General features: G+C 35.1%; 2 protein-coding genes and 1 non-coding gene across 4 annotated transcripts; 1 reads left to right on the forward strand and 2 right to left on the reverse strand.

Annotated features, from left to right (window-relative positions):
• Positions 1-1,080: 1,080 nt before the first annotated feature.
• TRNAS-GCU (transfer RNA serine (anticodon GCU)) lies at positions 1,081-1,162 on the reverse strand. The gene has a single exon. It is a non-coding gene; the product is annotated as a tRNA-Ser (tRNA).
• A 1,028-nt stretch (positions 1,163-2,190) lies between these two features.
• On the reverse strand, positions 2,191-6,357 carry LOC126692882 (thioredoxin-like 3-1, chloroplastic). Of its 2 annotated transcripts, none has more exons than XM_050388684.1 (5): positions 5,804-6,355; positions 4,956-5,030; positions 2,819-2,885; positions 2,688-2,705; positions 2,191-2,582 (listed from the first exon to the last, which is right to left on the reverse strand). In XM_050388684.1, exons 1-5 carry the CDS (start codon positions 6,109-6,111, stop codon positions 2,484-2,486), a joined length of 567 nt encoding a protein of 188 aa, XP_050244641.1. In that variant the 5' UTR covers positions 6,112-6,355; the 3' UTR covers positions 2,191-2,483. The 2 variants fall into 2 exon arrangements, with proteins under 2 accessions (XP_050244641.1, XP_050244642.1); XM_050388685.1 differs by having other exon boundaries at positions 2,381-2,582; positions 2,815-2,885; positions 5,804-6,357.
• Positions 6,358-20,398: 14,041 nt separating this feature from the next.
• On the forward strand, positions 20,399-21,745 carry LOC126691204 (uncharacterized). The gene is made up of 3 exons (XM_050386264.1): positions 20,399-21,083; positions 21,159-21,271; positions 21,422-21,745. Exons 1-3 carry the CDS (start codon positions 20,399-20,401, stop codon positions 21,743-21,745), a joined length of 1,122 nt encoding a protein of 373 aa, XP_050242221.1.
• The last annotated feature ends 406 nt before the right edge of the window (positions 21,746-22,151 follow it).

The following is a 22,151-nucleotide window of genomic DNA, read 5'->3' on the forward strand; positions in this document are numbered from 1 at the left end:
AGTAAAGAGATATATATATATATATATTGTGGGGGCCGGTTAATTAATAAATTATTAAAATCGTGTTAATTGGGCCTGTGGCCCATCCGAGAACGTAAAACTGTCCGAGGAGGCCCATATTAGGTTATAAGGGTAACTAAACGAAAGGAAGAGTATATATCGCATGAAGTGAGTTCAATATTCGTCCAAGAACAAAATCCTTCTTGGCAATATGAGTCCGAGGACGACTTGAACTCCATGTTGTTACAACCGCACTTCAGAGCTACGTTACCACTAAAGGTGAAACATAGGACCAAGGGTAAGAAAGAAAAGGTAAACAAATATCTTTAACAACAGTTGCCTCCGCATTAATTGTCTCTCAACCAACTCTCTGGCCGCATTAATGTGGAGGTGATGTCTGAACAGTGAAAAGGCAGCCTTACAGCTGCTGGTTAGAGGTTCCAGAAGGTGTTGAATGGGACAGGAAGGGATCCCCCGAACCCAACCTACATGTATGTGGTGAAGATGACACCAAGAGGGCAGTATATAACATGGAAGAATGCATTAAGATGAGAGATCGGAACTTCTAAACAACGAGGACTTAGAAGTAAACCTTATGAAATAAAGAACTGAATTTGTTTCAAGGAGAAATTGATCGTTATATCAGTGCTAATCCATCTATAAACGTGTTGTTTAATCGTTTTTCTTTTAGAGTTAACCTAACTCTTTGACATTCACGGTCTACAAATTTATTGTTTGAGCCTTTAACGTTCGAACCCAATATCAATTTGGGATCGTTACAAATTAAGTCCTTACATATATATATATATATATATATATAAATGAACAATAAACGAAGATAGATACACATATTAATATATTAGGTGTCTCGATAATAATCTTTTATAATTTGTTGTGGTATAAAGGTCGTATGGCATTGAGAAGGTCTTTTGTCCTTAATCTAATTAGCCTTACCTTCAGCGGCATGGGAGAAGCATTTTAGCTTACTGATTTATAATGATTTTTAAGCTTCATGGCATTTACAGCTTGACGTGGATCAGAGAAAAGCGAAAAGAGAGAAATGAAGAAAAAAAAATTAATCGTCGCCTGAGAGATTCGAACTCTCGCGGGGAAACCCCATGTACTTAGCAGGCACACGCCTTAACCACTCGGCCAAAGCGACGATGTTGCTATGGCTTACGAGCTTCCTTTAATTATTTCGTATGTAGAATAGTGTTGACCCAGGAAACTCACACTTTTATTATGTAATTATATGTATACCAATCTATACTGCCAAGTCAAAGTGTGAGTCGTTGAAGTTGAACACCTGCTTAAACGGGTGTAAAATGCAGACTGCACATTTGTCTTTGCAACTTAAAGGTTAAAATACGTTGGTTAGCTCTGGCCCTTAAAATTTTGTCCAAAGATTTTAATTAAAATTTTAAAACCCCTCAATAGTAGCTTTTAAGCATATAATTTTCTTATTAGAATTCAAACACATGATTATATTGGCCAATGAAACATAAGTAAATTTTTTTATTTTTTTTAATTTTTTATAATAACAATTAAATTCAATACAATATGCTCGAATTTAACTGAAAAACTAAATTTTGTAAAAATAAAAATAAATGATTAGGAAACTTAATGCACTTCACCTAGAATACTCTACCTTTTTACCTAAATATATAATGGTGGATTTTAGTAAGTTGGAAAATTATTGGTAATATAGTATCTTTACAACTTATTATACATTTGTTGAGGTGAAATGTAACACATGTTGTCATTGATGGACATTAATAGTGGTGTTAGCGGTGATTGGTGAACACTATGTAAAAATGATATTGAACTCATTATTTATTATCACTTCAATATATTGTGAAATAAGTTGAGATAAAAAAGTTGTCCATATAATTGCTCTTGGTATCATTTTTTAAACCAATTGAAAGTTATAACATGCCAAAAGATGACCCTTTTAAATTTCTCAAAGAAGCTTAACCAATATTTTATAAAGTTTGGAAGAGAAAATCATTCAAGCAACCCAAATATGGTTCACTTCATACTTTAATTGTACATTCCAATTTTCATCATGTGTTCAATACCCCTAAATGAACCTAGAAATTATATCCAAATTCTTTTTGACTTTTTAAACCTTCTTAATAATGAACAAGTTTCTACTAGTACATCTCTTTTTTCTTCTTTTCTTTTTTAAATAATAGTAATTATTAATAAGTTGTACATACATTTAATGAGTCTTAGACCTACGACTTCATCTTTCCCCTAGAACTTATAAGATGAGAAGGTGCCAATTGTCTCAAAATTGAAACATCCAAGGTGGTGACACGGAATGCAATGGGCAAAAAAGTTAGATTTCATCCCTCAAAGTACCCGTTATAGACTATAGGGAAGGAAATAATACTGTACCATATGATATACGCATGACTGCAATATAAGAGGGAAAAAATATAAACAAGAATTTGTAAAAAGAGAGAAGTGCCAAGAGTAAGTTAGACAAACTTTTGGATCATTTCTCTCACTTCATCAACCACAAGCCAGGCCTTATGCCCTCCTATTACTTCTGCTTTCATCTCTCCATCTTTCCATAGCTGCAATAAATTTTTACAATCCGTTTGTAAGTTTTCCTAAGGATCACTCTCACTAAAATCAAGAAAATTTTGAAAAATAAAAAACTTAGATGGACAGACACAGACCTGAATTGTTGGCATCTTCTGAGAAAAGAGAACACAAGAAAGCATCATTAAAAGCGTCCAGGGAAAACATGTGTGTGTATTATACACATTTAAGAAGACAAATTAGAGAACGCGGTATATATCATACATACAGAGATGTTTCCCCGCTTGACTAGAGTTTGAGGTACCTTGTTGACATCCACCCAATAAAATTTGGCCCTGTTATAAACAAAGAATCAGAAGAAAAAAATTTAATTGGAATTATAATAACCACCAATAACTGAAAAGGATATTCAAATTTTGATACATTAGTATTGGTTAATCCATGACAAGGAGCTCCCACATTTGATTATGACCGACTTCCAGAAAGGAAATGAAAGATTTGTGCTTAGGCCCAAGTCTAGTGAGCTAAGCTTGATGACAAGTCTTGATGAGATTAGTCTAAATTAATAAAAGAGGGAACAGAGTGAAACTTCGATTTTTTCTTTTAAAATTATTTTTTATATATATTTTTCGGTTGGCTAAAACTTCTGAACTAGTAACCATTCTCAACATATCCTTCAACTCAGTGACTCAAGCACGAGTTAGTCATTGATGTCCAGATTTTGGACAAAACAGTAACGGCACATGCTTAATATTCATAGTCTAAAAGCAACAGAATTGTAAAGAAAGCTGCTTTCAAGTCTTAATGTCACAAGAGCCTTCACTACTCTCATCACCAGAATTGATAAATCAGCATGAAAATTCATACTCATTGATGTCAACACATCAAATGTTTAGTTTGTCCTTTTATTTATGCATATTTTATTTGAAAGAGATAAGAAACATTTAACACCTTAAAGTCTTAAATATTGGTAGATTTCAAATTAGAATATCTGACTCAATTCTAGTCAACAATACCAATGTAAGCAAACCGGGGAGGAAATAAGAGAGAAGAGACCATATGTGAACTGATGGAAGCTTATTTGGTGCTCTAAAGATATTCCTAAATACACATTCTTAAGCTGGCTGATATAGACTAAGAACCAGAGAGAGATTTGCTAAACGGGGCTATCAAGGAGACATGCTTTGCAGTTTCTGCAGAGGCAGAATTGAAACTAGAGATTATTTGTTTCTTTGAATACAATTCTCCAAAAGAATATGGAAGGATGTTCTAGAGGTGTACAAATCACAGGCAAACTGGAGACTGGGAGGAAGAACTCAGTTGGGCAATGCAATAGCTGAAAGGCAAGAGTTTTTAGAAGACGATATGCAAATTAGCTTGGGCTGCAGTGATAAACCATGTGTGGATTGATTGAAATGCAAGCGTTTATAAGTGTAAAGTTTGAATGGAGCCTGATATCTTGAAGGCTACAATCTATTTTGTAAGATATACATTGTCATTTGTCAAACTGTAAAAGAATTAGAAACTCAATCCAAGATAGAGTTCTATGCTATTTGTGGAGAACAACATTTTATGTACTAGAGTAGTAGTAGGAGATATCCTCGGTAGCCTGAATGGCAAGTATGCAGTCAGCTGCTTCTGTTTGAAATGATTTTGTAACATTTTTCTTGAATAAAAGCTCTCATTTATCAACGAAGAAGAAAAAATTCTAGTCACCCAACTTTTTTTTTTATAAAAATAATTCAAATGTAAAAACAAGTGGAGGAGGGTGATTCGAACACTGATTCTTTTCATAAAGGAGACTGGGCAATACAGCTATAAGGTTCTTAGCCCACCAGTCACTCAAACCTTGGCACTGATGAAATATGAACATTTTCACATACCACTAACTTCATGAGTGGTATGCTATATATATTGTGAGAATGTGGGAACTTTAAGAGTGGTAAAACTATATAGTGTTAGTTTGGATTGCGCTGAAACCGATTTTCAGCGCATTTGCGTCTCTACCAATGGGTCCTCTACACTGTTCACGGGATCCACAAGCCCTCTTTAAAAAAAAATTCATTAAAATTGGGCTCCATAGCACTATTCACGCATTTAAAAATAAACTCCATATTACTATTCACGCATTTAAAAATTATTTTGTTGCAGTATTTTCAGTTTTCAACAATAGCAGTATCCAAACATACTCATAATGTGAGAATGTGGTGCCTTGAAGTTGAAGGCTATAGTCATGTGGGGTTTAAATGATATTAAAGAAAGAACAACTCAGTTATTCAATAACGCTTGTACTGTCAAACCATGATACAGGTAACAAATGGTGAAGAAAACAACAATTGATACCTAATTTAGATATGCTTGTTTCACACGAGAGAGACAGAGAGAGAGAGAGAGAGAGAGGTTACTTGGTATCAAGCTCAGCAGCCAATTTCTCCAACTTAGGCTTCAAGTAGATGCATTTGCGGCACCAAGTAGCCATCCTGGCAATAACAGAAAACCAGCCTTTATAAAACTAGAATTTTGGAAGAAAATGAATTCAAGAACCAACCAATGAAAGCATTTTGACTGCTTTATAATTTATTTATTGGAGAAGCTGCTTTATAAGGAAAAAGAAAACTCGTTTTCCATCTTTATTATTTTATATTTTGGTCTAAAGCTTGATGCAATGTCAGCCTCTAAAATAAATATAAAAAGTAAAAAAAAAAAGGGAAAAAAGAAAAAGAAAAAAGACTGTCTATCAATCCTTCCAAGAACCTATCAAAAAAAAAAAAAAAAAATCCTTCCGAAAAAAAAGTCAATCACCATTCACTAGCCCTCCTCTTGTCAAAAAAAAAAAAAACCAATGTCAGCCTCTAAAATAAATATAAAAAGAAAAAAAAGGGAAAAAATAAAATAAAGACTGTCTATCAATCCTTCCAAAAACCTATCAAAAAAAAAAATCCTTCCCAAAAAAAAAGTCAATCACCATTCACTAGCCCTCCTCTTGTCAAAAAAAAATCACTTGATCAAATTCGGGCTACGTGTTTAAACCCGACCCGGCCTGCGAATAGCTATTAAAAATTTTAAACTACAAGTCGTCTACAGTGGCTTGGTCTATGCGACACCAGTCCATAACAACTATAACTTTTTATTTAAAAAACAAAAAACCAGGTCCGCTCTAAAACAGCATCGTTTTGCAGAAATCCACTGAGAGCAGAACACACACACACACACACACACCCACACAGAGTGAGAGAGAGAGAGAGAAAGATACCAGTCGATGATAATGGGTTCGGAGTGCTTTTGTGCTAGGAGTAGAATCTGATCAAGGTGATCACTATCGTTGATGTGTTCCATCTCAACAGTTGTGGGTCTTGACAAGTCTGGCCAAAACGCATCCACTCTAATGTCTCTTCTCAAACTCTTCTTGCACTCTCTGTTTCTTCTATCAACCCAATACCCAGACGAACAACTTCTTTGCAAAATCAAAAATCTCCCACTGCTCATTGAATACTGCTGCTGTTGGTCTCGGTGGTGAAATTCCCTGTACAGAATTTGAGCATTCGCTGCTATGACAGACATTTTTTCTCTGTCTCTGTCTCTGTCTCTGTCTCTCTCCCCACTCCTTTTTGTTTAAGAAGAAAAGGAAGAAAGAGGGGTTAAGGTGGTATTTACTAGGTTGATTGGTGATGAGAAAGCTTGAGGAAAATCATTACTTGGTGATACTTATGGGGCTTTGAATTGAAGGTTGGAGTTGGGACTTGGGAGGGGTGTTTCATGGAGTAGATATTTTGTTTTACTTTCCTAAAAAAAAAAAGATATTTTATTTTACAAAATACTTTTTTTTTTTAAGGTTTTTGCTTGGTTCGAAAATAAGAGAATCGGACAAGTGGACAACGGTTGAATAGAAAGCTTATCCGCAAGGTGAGTTGGGGGAGGGGAAGGCAAAACAGGCGTGGGCCCCACCAATGGAGAGCCTAAATTTAATATTCTTGTCCTGCTTGCTTTGCTCACTTTTCTTTCGTTTTAATTTTATTTTTTATTTTAAGGATATTTACGTAAAGAAAACTTATAATTTTAGGGGCGTCTTTGGGTCAAGTCGGCTTGGGTTTGCCCTAAACCCAAAGGAGGCCAATCATTGCCGACTGACCAATATCAATTGATCAGGTCATCGATTTTTCACTATTGGAGTTGTCTAGCTATCGGTTGGATATCTCAACGAGGGAACAACTAGTACATGTGTCGAGAAATGACAACAGACAACGAGAATTTTGACCTTTATGGTTAGATCTAAAACTTCGATGGCCATATCTTGACCTTGATAGGTTAAGAGATGCCAATTCTCGAGCTTAATTTCTGTAACTTCGGCAAATTAAAAAAAAAAAAATGGAAGAGGGAAAGACCAGTTTGGTGGTAAGGAAATTTGAGAGAGAGAGAGAGTAACAAGGGATTCGATTCGTTCAATTTTTACTTGTCAGGAATCAAGGGACCTAAGATGCGAATCAAAACCTAGCTTTTTTTAACATTCAAGACCAACCTATGCAAATGGAACCAACCATGGGTGGTCGAATCGGTGTAAATTGACCAAGTGGGTTGGGTTTTGCGGATCTTTAAAATTTAGACCTTTAAGAGCATCAGCATTCCAAAATTTCAATTCTACTCTATTTTACCATTCCAAAAAACCACTTTATCATTATACCATACTATTTTACAATACCTCCAACATCCCAAATTTCTATTTTCCTATTCTACTCATTAAAATAATATATCTACATAATAAAATAATATATCCCAAAACCCAAATAAAAACAAAAACCCAAATCACCACCTGCTACCACCACCACCACGAACAACCATCAACCCATCATCGATCCCAAACCCATCAACCCATCAACAACCACAGCACCGATCAAACCCATCAACCCAACAAAACCATCAGCACCGATCAAAAAAACCCAGATTGCAACCCAGACCTCTTCCTTTAGCCATCAGTCACAAAAGGAAAAGGAAAAAAAAAAACACACACACACACACATAACCCAGAAGAATCAGATCGCAACCCACTTCGGCGGCGCTTTTTGACACCAGATTCTCCACTTCAGCGCCTACAAACTCGCATTCATCGCTTTCCTCCTATTCATCGCGTTCATTGTCACGCTATCCAACGGCATCATCACGGAGAGACCGTTTTGTGTCACAGAGAGATTGGCTCGTGTCGTTCCGAGCACCAGCGATCTTCATGGACTCAATGGCGACGACAGACCGAAATCAACAATGATTGGTTTTTGGACCTTGCATCAGAGACGGACTGAAGGTGAGAGAGAGAGAGAGAGAGAGAGAGAGAGAGAGAAATGAGAGATGAGAGAGAAAAAGGTGGAATAAAATATTAATACTATTTACACTTTCCCACTTTTGGCATTTCGGCTGCTGAGTCCAATTGTTGCTCAATGCTTAAATTTTGTGGACATTTTGCATATCCATGTGGACCATGTCCCATTGTGGATGCTCTAATAAATCTCTTTCAACTAAAATAATGGAAAACCACGAAAATTTTACTTACATTTTATATGAACAAAATATCTCTCCATGTGAATTCTTTTTGACACAAAATTTTAAAAAACTCAATAAATAAACAAAGTTTAATAATAATAAAAAGTCATGTTTTAGATATATATATATATATATATATATTTGCAACAAAGTAATGTTTGACCTCTTCTTAAAAAAAAAAAATGTAATGTTTGACTTTCATATAACAGGTCATTTATTTATTTTTACACACATAAGAGTAGGGGTGGCAATTCGTGTTCACGTGTCAAGTTTGTGTCGTGTTAACTCATGAATACTTGACTATATAGGTTAACCCTAACCCAGCATGTTTATTAAACAAATCAAGATTCCTTAACCCTAACACAACTCATTTATTAAACGGGTTAGTCATGTCGACCTGTTTATTAGATTTTATCAAAATAAAATAAAAAATTTAGTATTAACCAAATTGATATGAATTATGAAAAACCAAACAAATAAATATTTTTAATATAAAATTCAAAACTAACGAGTAACTACATCACAAATAATCATTCAAAACTAAAGTATATCTCAATATCATAAATAATCAATCATAATTTGTCAAAGAAATAAACCACAACAACTAATAAGTTTATATACTTAGGGTTTGAATAGTATATTGGTAAAATGTCATTTAATTAAACGGTTCAAACAGGTCAAATGGGTTTCATGTAATGGACATTAACCCAACCCGTTTATTGAATGGATTGATCGTGTCAACCCAAATATGACACGAACCCATTAAGTCTTAACCCATAACTTACTAATTTCGTGTCGTGTTGTGTCGGGTCAGGTTTGCGAGTCATGTCCAATTTTGCCACACCTACATAAGAGGGAGGAAATGGGGTACAATAGGTCATTTTGTACCTATATAAGGAATAAGTACATTCTAATTTAAGGGTTTATTTTTATAATAAGTAAGAAGGTAGAAGTTGTGACAATCCTACTTCTGTGTGAGTGTGACAATAGTAACACTTAAGTTGTGGGAGGCAATAATCCTTAAATTAGACCAACGTCACGTTATTGCCTCTATTAATTAGAACTCAAGACCCATACTATACTAATACTCTACCCATTCTGTCACTACCTTAGATGGTTACTTGTGGTTCTGATATTTTTAAATAATAATTCAAAGGGACGAATTGAAACGATTTTTCTTTTCTTTGAATAATTTGTGTCAAATATTTATATTTATGTTTATGAAATATCATTTCTTATCCATTTGTATCGATTAACTCCCTAACTACCATTTAAAAAATAATAAAAAAACTTCATAAAAAAAAGAAGAAGTAATTACTAACCATTCAATGGAAGCAATATTATCCATATAGCAAGGAGGTGAGATCGACAAATCAATAAATATATATATAAATATATAAAAGCAGAGATCTCATGTGAAAAAGCATGAGGTTCTGCCAAGTGGCGTGTTCTTTGTAAAAAGAAATTGAATATTCTCAAATGACACATCAGAGATAAGAACAAATTAAACATAAACTTTTTGTTTTATTTGGTTCAATGTTTCAAGGCTTTTCTAATTAAAAAATAAATATTATTTGTATCATTTGGTTCAATGTTTCAGGACATTTCATCTCTTACACATACACACAAAACTCTAATTCAATATTTTCACCTCTTGTACTTTTACCCCTTTATATATACTTACCCATAGTCATTCATGTCATCCCATGTCAAATACACAGAGACCAAAAACGATGTCATTTACCTTCAATCTTTTGACGACACCTACCTAGCTAGCTCTAACATTGTTGTTTCATCTAATCCTAACTCATATGAGTTGGTTACAACCAAGGAAGGAGGGGCTCACTTTTTATATTGAATGACAACGACAATTACGATTTTGTTATTAAGATTAGACATTGTGGATTTGTGATTTTTGTAAATGATGTGATTGACTGTGGGTGTTTAGGATGTGTATTTTGTTTTATATCAATTTTTATTCTATAATATTCCTCCAAAATTGTTTTTTTTTTTTTCATAATTATTTCTCGTTACTTCAATGAATAAATATAATGGATATGTGATAGCAATTTATAATTGTTGCTTTTTATGATGAACTCATTACTAATAAAGTTTTATAACAATTATGCTATAATACATATACAACATTCTCCAAAATCATTTTATATAAAATATTACAATATTATCCATGAATCGTTGTGAGAGACCGCGCCCTTGGCCCGTTTTTATAGGATATTGGGCCAAATCCACGTGAATGGGTGGAGTCGTGTTATTGCCTCTCAAAATAGAGGTTCGACTAGTTATATTTCCCCCTTTAGATTAAGAGTTTTACAATGGAGTCGCCACTTATTTAATTATTGGAAAAATAAGAAAACCATGAATAAAAAATTTCTCATTTTATTAATTTGAAATTGAATTTACATTGATTATAGGAAAATTACATGACTTTGGTCCTAGATACAATCTAAGATAAAGTACATGGTTTTGTTTCCTAATTACAATCTAAAAATAAAAAATTACATGGATAAGCATTTGATCTACTAACCCTTGATCTAAACTTGGAAGCTCTGTTACAAGGTGAGAAGGTGTTAGGCACCCACCTTACCCGATGAAACCGGTCTTCTAGACTATGGTGGCCAATATTCATATCACATCATCCAATATGTCAATCAATTTATATGTTTAATTTAATGTGTGTGCATGTGATAAACCCTAATTCAATTTATTAAGCATGACATTTGAATTGAAAAATAAATTCTAGTGAATATGTATGGATAGTGATAACCTAGATTCAAGGATTTGAAAGAATTACTAAACAAACATGTTTTTCATATTTTTGATATGGATTTAAGATTAAATCTAGTGATATGCATGAACATGTGATGAACAACTAAGAACATGTGAAGAACACATAAGAACATTAAAACATATTCAAGGGAATTATCATGCTTTAATCTTAAATTCTCATCATGGCAATATAAATAAACAGTTAGGGAAGGGGATTATACCTTCATGCAAGATCTATATAATGGAGGAGGGGATTCTTGATGGAGGTCCTAAGGGTGGAGGAAAAGAAAAGCTAGGAGAGGGAGAGTGAATCTCATTCAATACCTTGAGTTTCAGAAAGACCAAGATATGACAAGACTACTCAACTTCACTAGAACTCAAGAGAAGACAAGAGAGGGGGGTTTTATATAGTAGTGGTGGAAGAAATATGAATGGAAGGTCATTTAATGAGGGTTGACAAAGAATCATGAACCTAGATCTCATTTTAGCATTTGGGGAAATCTGGTGCATTAAATGTGGAGATTGATGAGAGTGAAGAGCAAGCAAAGTTCGGTTTTCCCGTAGCTGTTGTAATAGCCTGTAGAGCCAACTTTGAAAAATCATATCTGCCTCAATTCTGATCGGAATTGTCTCATTCTTGTGCTCAAATTGAAACACCGGATGTCTAGTTTCTGGGAAAATTAACCTCATTTACAGATTCAAAATATTCTGAGAGATATCGATGAAGTGGTGAGCAGAGGTTATTTGTTAGAAAATGGTTTCAGCCCAATTAACATTAATAGGTCCCAAATTAGCTCCCAATTAACATTAAATGGCTCCAATCACTCCCATTTCAGACTTAATTGGTTCCAAATTTACTCTAATTAAAAGATAATTGCACAAATTACTTATTGAATAATTAATGTTTAACTATCTAGTTAATTAGGTGTGTGCAACCCTACCATAAAATGTAGTCCTAACCAATCAAATTATGACACATCATCGATCTCAAATTGATTATACTTATAACCAATTGGAATTAATTATTTATAATCACTTATAGTCGGACTCAATTTGTGATTGTGCATTTCAGCCATTAAAACTTGATTTGATGATAACTTTCAATTTAATGGTCCGATTAGAGCTTATGACCAGTCGATTTGATCGTTACAACATCAAGATCATTTTGGTGAAATGAGATTAAGGATCTAATGACCAGAATCAAGATGCATATTTTCAATGTGAAATTACCCTTTTACCTTTCATGTGAGGTTAAATACGGGTTACAAAATAGGGTGTTAACAGAATGCTCCTCATTGGTAGAGCTTGAAAAGCGAATGCCAATGTATGAAAAAAACATCTAACTTTGCAATCAGTATTTAACTGTGGTGAATGTATGATGCATGTAGATAAAAAATGCAGATGGTTATGTTGTGGATCAAAATGTGGACTGAATCTCGAGGGAGATTGCCTACGTATCTCTTGGTGGGGGGATAAGGTCCAAACGTAGTTCATGCATGCAATTTTTTTTTTTTTTTTGAATGAGTACAAGACATGTTTACCAGTGTTCATGACAAAAATGAGGATTTTAGTCGTGCTTTCCAGAGGACCAACGATCTTGAATTTTGGACGTGCTTCCCAGAGGTCCAAGGATTTGAATTTTGGACGTGCTTCCCAGAGGTCCGATAGATTTGAAGTTTGGATGTGCTTCCAAGAGGTCTAATGGATTGAATTTGGATGTGCTTCCCAGAAGTCTGATGGATTTGTGGAAGGTAGGAGAACTAAAGTCAATCCTATGGGTTTCGGGAGAACTATGGTCGATCCCTTAAAGGTAGGAGAGCTATTGTTGATCCTACAGTGTATAGGAGAACTAAAGTCAATCCTATGGTCGATCCCTTGGAGGTAGGAGAGCTATTGTCGATCCTACAGTGTATAGGAGAACTAAGGTCGATCCTATGGGTTTCGGGAGAACTAAGGTCAATCCCTTGAATGTAGGAGAGCTATTGTCGATCCTACAGTGAATAGGAGAACTAAGGTTGATCCTATGAGTTTCGGGAGAACTAAGGTCGATCCCTTGAAAGTAGGAGAGCTACTGTCGATCCTACAATGTATAGGAGAGCTAAAGTCGATCCTATGAATTTAGGGAGAACTAAGGTCGATCCCTTGAAAGTAGGAGAACTACTATCAATCCTACAGTGCATAGGAGAGCTAAGGTCGATCCTATGGGTTTCGGGAGAACTAAGGTCGATCCCTTGAAGGTAGAAGAACTACTGTCGATCCTACAGTGTATAGGAGAATTAAAGTCAATCCTATGAGTTTCGGGAGAACTAAAGTCGATCCCTTAAATGTAGGAGAGCTACTGTCGATCCTACAGTGTATAGGAGAACTAAGGTCGATCCTACGAGTTTCGAGAGAACTAAGGTCGATCCCTTGAAGATAGGAGAACTACTGTCGATCCTACAATGTATAGAAGAACTAAAGTTGATCTTATGAGTTTCGAGAGAACTAAGATCGATCCCTTGAAGGTAGGAGAACTATTATCGATCCTATAGTGTATAGGAGAACTAAAGTCGATCCTATGAGTTTTGGGAGAACTAAGGTCGATCCCTTGAAGATAAGAGAACTACTGTCGATCCTACAGTGTATAAAAGAGCTAAAGTCGATCCTATGAGTTTCAAGAGAACTAAGGTCGATCCCTTGAAGGTAGGAGAACTAAACTACTGTCGATCCTACAGGGTATAGGAGAGCTAAGGTCGATCGGGAGAACTAAGGTCAATCCTTTGAAGGTAGGAGAACTACTATCGATCCTACAGTGTATAGGAGAACTAAAGTCGATCCTATAAGTTTCGGGAGAACTAAGGTCGATCCCTTGAAGGTAGGAGAATTACTGTTGATCCTACAGTGTATAGGTCATGCTATTATCTGGCTATATGAGGGTGCATATCTAAGATAACTTGTGTTGAATGAGATAAAGGATCCTTCACTTTGATTCCTGCAAAAAAGCAAGTTTCAATCAGCAATGGAGTCATTCATTACAAGAAATTGGAAGCACTTAGCCAATGCCCCTAGTTTGGGGCATATTTCTTGCTTGGATGGAAGCTGAGTTAATTTGATATTGCTATCATTGGGGAACATGAAAGAAGATCATGGTCCGCCATCATTGGTTCCTGCAAAATGGCTTTCTTTCTCTAGCTTGTTAGAAACCAATTATCATGAAAACATTTTTGGCCAATGCCCCTAGTGTGGACATGCTTGCAAAAAAAATGGATTGATACCTCAAATAAAAACATGCTTTCATGCGAGAAGGACATATCTGCACACAATATAAATAAGCCAATGCCCCAAGTTTAAGCATGCTTGATGCAAAACAAATGAGCTTAGCCTAACATGCACCCAAACAATTTTGTCACATTGTTTTGAATTTGTTCCCCAAGATTTTTTGGGTGATTGGGACCGGGCCTTTGAAAGGCTGCCTACGTACCTCTCTCGTAGAGGATCAGGTCAAGACGTAGTTCAAGAGAACTGGATTTTGGAAAATAATGATTTTTTTTTTTTAAATGAGATTTCACTTCTTTTTTTTTTAAAAAAAAAAAAACAAATTTCCTTTTTTTTTTTTTTTTTTTGGAACAAGAGGTGATCCTTTGAATAACCATTTTGGCAAATCAAAGTGTTTAAGAATCGAACAAATCTCTTTGATTAGGAAGGATCAAGATCATTAAACTCATGTAATCAAATTTGCTTCATCCTTTTGAACATCGTCAGATTAAGTCTCCAAAGGTGATCAAGAAATGAAATGTGATAATATTTATGAATCACATTGTTAGGTGCAAACAAGGAAAGTGATCCAGGTTTGGAAGTTCTTTTGAGTCATTTTGAGGATTTGAGAATTTGAGAAATTTTTTCTCGAACATGTCATCCTGTGGGGTTTGACAATTTTAAGCATTTTTCCTTTTTAATTCAAGAGAAAATATTATAAGAGTTTAAGATGCGCCTACAATTAGCAAGACTTCTAGGAGGTCTTTACTCATGGGTTGTAATGTAGGCCGGGTTTAGGTTATGAAATGAATGATATAAAAGACTCAAAATTCCCTATGATCTTCCCCCAAGTATACATTACTCAAAAATCAAGTATTGGAGGAGTTTTCTCATATCTTCATTGTCATCTTCTCACTAGTCTTCATTGGTCACTTATATCAACATTTGCTCATTCATCTTGAATCATACCTCTAGACTTTCATCTTGCGAAATTCTTCTCTTTTTAGGTTGTATCCTCAAGTTTCCAACTTGGTGGGGATTTACCCATTTTTTTTCTTTTCTTTGGCCCTAATTTTTGCCTAGGCCGCCCTTTCAGGTTTTCAACCTAGCAGGCTTTTTTTTTTTTTTTTGGCCCTAGCTTTTGCCTAGACCGCCCTTTTGGGTTTTCAGCCTAGCGGGCTTCCTTTTTTTTTTTTTTTTTCTTTATTTTATTTTATTTTATTTTATATAATCTCTTGATTGAATGAACTTTTGGGGACCTTTTTCCCTCCTTGTATTTCTCAACTTAAAGATTTTTAGTCATTTTGATGCACTCTCTAAACTTCTTCTTACCTCAATGCACCTTTCTGTGCTTGATGAAACTTTTCCCTTTTTTTTTTTTTTTTTTTTTTTTTTTATGAACTTTCTTTTGGATGAACCTTCTACTGAATTTCAGGTTCTTCAAACTTGATGCACTTTTTTTTCTCTCACATTGATGGAATTTCATTTCTCTTTCCTTGATTGAGTGAAAACTCCTTTTACTTTGATGATCTCTTAGCTTAATGAATTCTCTACTTGTCTTTCATGTCTTCTAGGAGAGCTTTATCAATTAGCTTCAAAACTACAAGGTCGACTCCTCCTCAACATAAGATTTAAGCATGCATACTTTGAATTTTCCCACCCTAGGTTTAGATTTTAGTGGGTTCATGCAAAAAAAGTGGCTAAGTGTTTAAAGGCTCAAATGGGCTAGCAATGGATAATGATCATTTTAGGTGTTAAGGTATAATCTTGTTTTACCAAAGACGGCCTCCTATCTCTAGTAATGCTTGCTTGTAGGCACAGTGACTTGAGCTCTTTTAATAAATTCCTCTTAAAAGAAAAAGTATGAATGCTCTATTGGAGACACAAAAGTTTTCAGAAATTTGGAATGAATGTGTGGGCTTTTTGAATTTTCTGATGGATGGATTCTTTTTTATTGCCTTTTAAGACCATTTCTTCTTTTATTCAAAGTAATTTAGCAAAAGTGTTTACACGGATCAAATGAAATTAATCCTTTCTCAATACAATTTGATTGTTCAAGCCTTTAATCATCACAATTTAGAAAAAGTTTTGTCCAAGGGATCCTCATGTACCATTTTGAAAAGAAGGCTTTAAAGAATCTTGAAATCTTTGAAAGAAAAAAGAAAAAAAAAAGGGTCTTTTTGAAAAAGTCACTAGAAGGTCCAATGCCCATAGTTCAAGGAATTTTTTTTGTTTTAAATGACTTAAGGGCTCAATGCCCCTAGTCCAAAGACTTTTTTCATTTGAAAAATTTTCTCTTTTTTTGGAAAAGATTTGGAAATCTTGAAAAAAAAAATTTTGAATTTTTTTGTTTTGTTTTTTTTTTTAATATATATACACAAACAAAGCTCATTAAATGCTACATGAAATTTTTGAATTAAAAAAAAAAAACATAGAGACATGAAATAAACAAACAAACTTTAAGCTTAACCATAACGTTGCAAACCAAATGTGGAATGAGGCAAAGTTGGGCCACTTGTTTTTTCTTGATCCATTTAGGATGCTTGAGGCTTGGTGGGCTTGAACCTTGATTATGATGAAATGGCTTGGGCTTGCACTTGGAAGGGATGCATCTTGTGAGCTTTTGGCCTTTGATGTTGATCATCTGTATACACCTTTGATGGGCTCAAGTGGTGGGCTTAGAATGATTCAAGAAACAATTGGGCTTCCATTTCAAGTAGAGTTCAATCATAGGCTTTAGGGTTTGAGTTCATTCATAGCATACAAGGTTCAAACAATTATAATGGGCTCAAGCGTTGGACTTGGGCTTATCATAGTTCAAACAACGACCAAACACATGCATAATGCAATGCAATTTACGGGAACCGACCTAAAGGTAGGTTCTATTGGTCATTACAATATGGGTAGAAGGTAGGCTAAAGGTCCCCACAAGCTAGGACGTCGTACCTCCCAACTTGTGACACTAGGAGTGCCGCGTTGGTCCGAATGGTACAGTTTATCCCTATGAACCACCATGGCATAACCATGATGATCCTTGTCGCGGTGTGTGGTAGGTTCACCGCTGGGTATGTGAGTCTCAGGAAGACCACAATCCACGGCTAATACTACCGGGCTTCTGGACTAGTACACAAATAAAATAAATTTCATTCAAGCAAATGATGCATGACATGCAAATATAATGACATATTAGACATATTATATACAAAAAGCAATAAACAAACAATGACATGGTTGGCCACCATAACCTAATTGAAGCTTAGCCCTCAATATTCCCCAGTGGAGTCGCCACTGTAAGAGACCACGCCCCCGGCCCGTTTTTATAGGATGTTGGGCCAAACCCACATGAATGGGTGGAGTCGTGTTATTGCCTCTCAAAATGGAGGTTCGACTAGTTATATTTCCCCCTTTAGATTAAGGGTTTTACAATGGAGTCGCCACTTATTTAATTATTAGAAAAATAAGAAAACCATTAATGAAAAATTCCTTATTTTATTAATTTGAAATTGAATTTACATTGATCATAGGAAAATTACATGGCTTTGGTCCTAGATACAATCTAAGATAAAGTACATGGTTTTGTTTCCTAGTTACAATCTAAAAATCAAAAATTACATAGATAAGCATTTAATCTACTAACCCTTGATCTAAGCTCGGAAGCTATGTTACAAGATGAGAATGTGTTAGGCACCCACCTTACCCAGTGAAACCGGTCTTCTAGACTATGGTGGCAAACATTCATATCACATCATCCAATATGTCAATCAATTTGTATGTTGAATTTAATGTGTGTGTATGTGATAAACCCTAATTCAATTTATTAAGCATGGCATTTGGATTGAAAAATAAACTCTAGTGAATGTGTATGGATAGTGATAACCTAGATTCAAGAATTTGAAAGAATTACTAAACAAACATGTTTTTCATATTTTTGATGTGGATTTAAGATTAAATCTAGTGATATGCATGAACATGTGATGAACAACTAAGAACATGTGAAGAACACATAAGAACATTAAAATATATTCAAGGGAATTATCATACTTTAATCTTAAATTCTCATCATGGCAATATAAACAAACAGTTAGGGAAGAGGATTATACCTTCATGCAAGATCCATATAATGGAGGAGGGGATTCTTGATGGAGGTCCTAAAGGTGGAGGAAAAGAAGAGCTAGGAGAGGGAGAGTGAGTCTCACTCAATACCTTGAGTCTCAGGAAGACCAAAATATGACAAGACTACTCAACTTCACTAGAACTTAAGAGAAGATAAGAGAGTGGGGTTTATATAGTAGTGATAGAGGAAATATGAATGGAAGGTCATTTAATGAGGGTTGACAAAGAATCATGAACGTAGACCTCATTTTAGCCTTTGAGGAAATCTGGTGCATTAAATGTGGAGATTGATGAGAGTGAAGAGCAAGCAAAGTTCGGTTTTCTCGTAGCTGTTGTAACAGCCTGTAGAGCCAACTTTGAAAAATCATATCTGCCTCAATTCTGATCGGAATTGTCTCATTCTTGTACTCAAATTGAAGCCCCGGATGTCTAGTTTCTGGGAAAATTAATCTCATTCACAAATTCAAAATATTCTGAGAGATATCAATGAAATGGTGAGCAGAGGTTATTTGTTAGAAAATAGTTTCAGCACAATTAATATTAATAGGTCCCAAATTAGCTTCCAATTAACATTAAATAGCTCCAATCACTCCCATTTCAGACTTAATTGGTTCCAAATTTACTCTAATTAAAATATAATTGCACAAATTACTCGTTGAATAATTAATGTTTAACTATCTAGTTAATTAGGTGTGTGCAACCCTACCATAAAATGTAGTCCTAACCAATCAAATTATGACACATCATCGATCTCAAATTGATTATATTTATAACCAATTGGAATCAACTGTTCATAATCACATATAGTCGGACTCAATTTGTGATAGTGCATCTCAGCCATTAAAACTTGATTTGATGATAACTTTCAATCTAATGGTCCGATTAGGGCTTATGACCAGTCAATTTGATCGCTACAACATCAAGATCATTTTGGTGAAATGAGATTAAGGATCTAATGACCAAAATCAAGATGCATATTTCCAATGTGAAATTACCCTTTTACCCTTCATGTGAAGTTAAATACGGGTTGCAAAATAGGGTGTCAACAATCGCATGGGTAACTTACTAGTTGTACTAATAAGAAACTCTCTCTTCTTTAATCTATTACTACTTGTTCTTCCTTTATTCCTTTATCTTTTTTTGTCATCTTAAAAATAATGAATTTAGAAAAATAATTACTTTGTAGTGAAAATGACTTAAATTATAAACTTTTTCATTATTGGAATGCTGGGATGCATGGACGTGACAAAATGGGCACCGCATGAGTGACGCCGCTACCATATCCAATTTTTTTTTTTTTTTCCAATACGTGTTGACTTGCGCAGACTTGGGCCGAACTGGTCCATATCATGCGAAACCGCTGAAACACTCCAATTTAGGCAGTATCAATGCCGAATCGGTTGATTCAGGCCGAAATTCAAAAAAAAAAAAAAAAAAAAAGGTGCAAAACGCACTGTTTGAACTTAATAACAAAACCCTAAACTATCCCAGTTCTCAAAGCGCACCATTCTTCAATCTTCAGCTCTCTCTCACTCTTTGTGCTCTGTCTTCCCTCTCGGCTCTCTGCTCTCCGTCTCCCTTCTCTCACAGACGCACTTAGTCATTCCCTAAGACATGTTCTCACTCTCCTATTCTTTGCATGACTCTCGGTCTCAAGCTCACCTCAAGTCTTAAGTCTCAAGCTCACCTCACCTCACCGACCCACTATCAACTTTGGTATCAAACTAATTAAAGCTTTCAATCTCAGTTTTTCAATCTCAAGCTCATTATACTCTCATATGCTCTGACTATTACTCATTGTGAATCTGTGATCTAATTTTTAAATTTTTTATATAAGTTGTAATGTTGTGACTTGGGTTTGATTTTTTATTTAGTTAATAGTTATTATTTGTAGGTTAAATTGAATCTATTGAATTTGCAATGGATGAAATTACTAGCACAGAAACTTCACCTTCATCTAATGAAGAAGTGCCGAATGATGAAGCTCTTCTTTGGCAGTATGTGACTAAAGTAGAAAAACCACCTAGTTCTACTGTTAAATCAGGTGGAAACACACACTTTTAAGTGCAACTATTGTGGTGGAGTTTTTTTGGGATCCTATTTTAGGGTTAAGGCTCATTTATTAAAAATTAGTAATAAAGGTATTAGAGCATGCTCTAAGGTGACACCGAGCCAGAGGTTGGAAATGCAGCGAATGCATGATCAGATTGAGAATGATAACTTAGAGAGAGAACAAAGAAGTCAAATTCCCTTACCCCCACCTCCCCCAGGCCGTAGGCCTATACTTATTCCCTCATTTCGAATACAGAAAGGGAGTGATAGTACAAATCCGGTTGATGGTAAGAGGAGGAAGGTGACTGTGAATTCTCCTTTGGAGAGAGCATTTCAGAATAATGCTAGACATGAATTGGATAGTAGAATTATTATAATGTTTTACACCGGTGGGCTTTTGTTTAACTTTGCAAGGAACCCATATTATCGTAGTTCCTATTCATATGCTGCTACCTATAGCATTCAAGATTATGTTCCTCCTGGATATAATGCCTTGAGAACAACACTTTTGCAAAGAAAAAGAGCTCATGTTGAAAGACTTTTAAAACCAATTAAGGACTTTTGGCTTGAAAATGGAGTAACTATAGTTTTTGATGGATGGTCAGATCTACAAAGGAGGCCTCTTATTAATATTATGGCTATATCAGATGGGGGTCCAATGTTTATAAAGGCAATTGATGGGTCAGGTGAGTTCAAAGACAAACATTATATTACTAGGGTATTGAAGGATGCTATAAAAGAGATTGGACATAAAAAAGTTGTCCAAGTCATCATTGATAATGTTAGTGTGATGAAGTTTGCTGGAGCTCTTATTGAAGGTGAGTATCCTAAAATATTTTGGACACCGTGTGTTGTCCACACTCTCAATCTAGTTTTGAAGAATATTTCTGCAGCAAAAAAGACTGAAAAGAATGAAGTTACATATGAAGAATGTAGTTGGATTACATGTATTGCTGATGATGCATCCTTCATACGTGTTTTTATCATGAACCATTCAATGAGGTTGGTAATGTTTAATGAATTTTGTCCATTAAAACTGCTCCAAGTTGCTGATACTAGATTTGCTCCGATTGTTGTAATGTTGAAAATGTTGAAGTTGATAAAAAGATGCCTTTAAGTCATGGCTATTAGTGATCAATGGGCTTCTTATAAGTAGGATGATGTTGGAAAAGCTCAAAAGGTGAAAGATAAGATTCTAAGTGATCGTTGGTGGGATATTGTAAATTATATCCTTGAATTCACAGCACCTATTTATGATATGCTACGAGGAGCCGACACAGATAAGCCTTGTCTTCATTTTGTATATGAGATGTGGGATTCAATGATAGAAAAGATGATGGCAGCAATATATCGGCACGAAGGCTTGGAAGATGATGAGTATAGCTTATTTTGGGGTGTGGTATATGATATACTCATTAATCGATGGACTAAAAATTGTACACCACTACATTGCTTGGCTCATTCTTTAAATCCTAAGTAAGTACATGGCGACGGGATGGGAAAGAGAACAAAATACTTTCGAATAGGTCCAATGAACATGATTTTTTAGACAAGACACTTGTCACTTGAGCTGAGATTTTCAACGATGCAAATTTGCCATCAACTAGTCTAGTGCTTAGATTGGATGACCTTCAACTCAGGTGCCTTCAAGTTGGAAGGTTTTATCAGGTTCGAGTCTAGGTTGGACAGTCATAAGTCCAATATAGTGATGACCTATGGGCTAAAGGAACATAATTTTGGTCCTAGTGAAGAAGGTATTTGGTATTAAATAATACCATGTCAGCTGTGTCCAAATCCAATAAGTGTGAGACATGCGAACAAAAAATAACTAACCCACTAACAAATGAAAGACATGTGTTAGTGAATAGTTATTTTTGCACACATGT

This window comes from Quercus robur, chromosome 7 (genome assembly GCF_932294415.1).
Source record: "Quercus robur chromosome 7, dhQueRobu3.1, whole genome shotgun sequence".
Lineage (NCBI taxonomy): Eukaryota > Viridiplantae > Streptophyta > Magnoliopsida > Fagales > Fagaceae > Quercus > Quercus robur.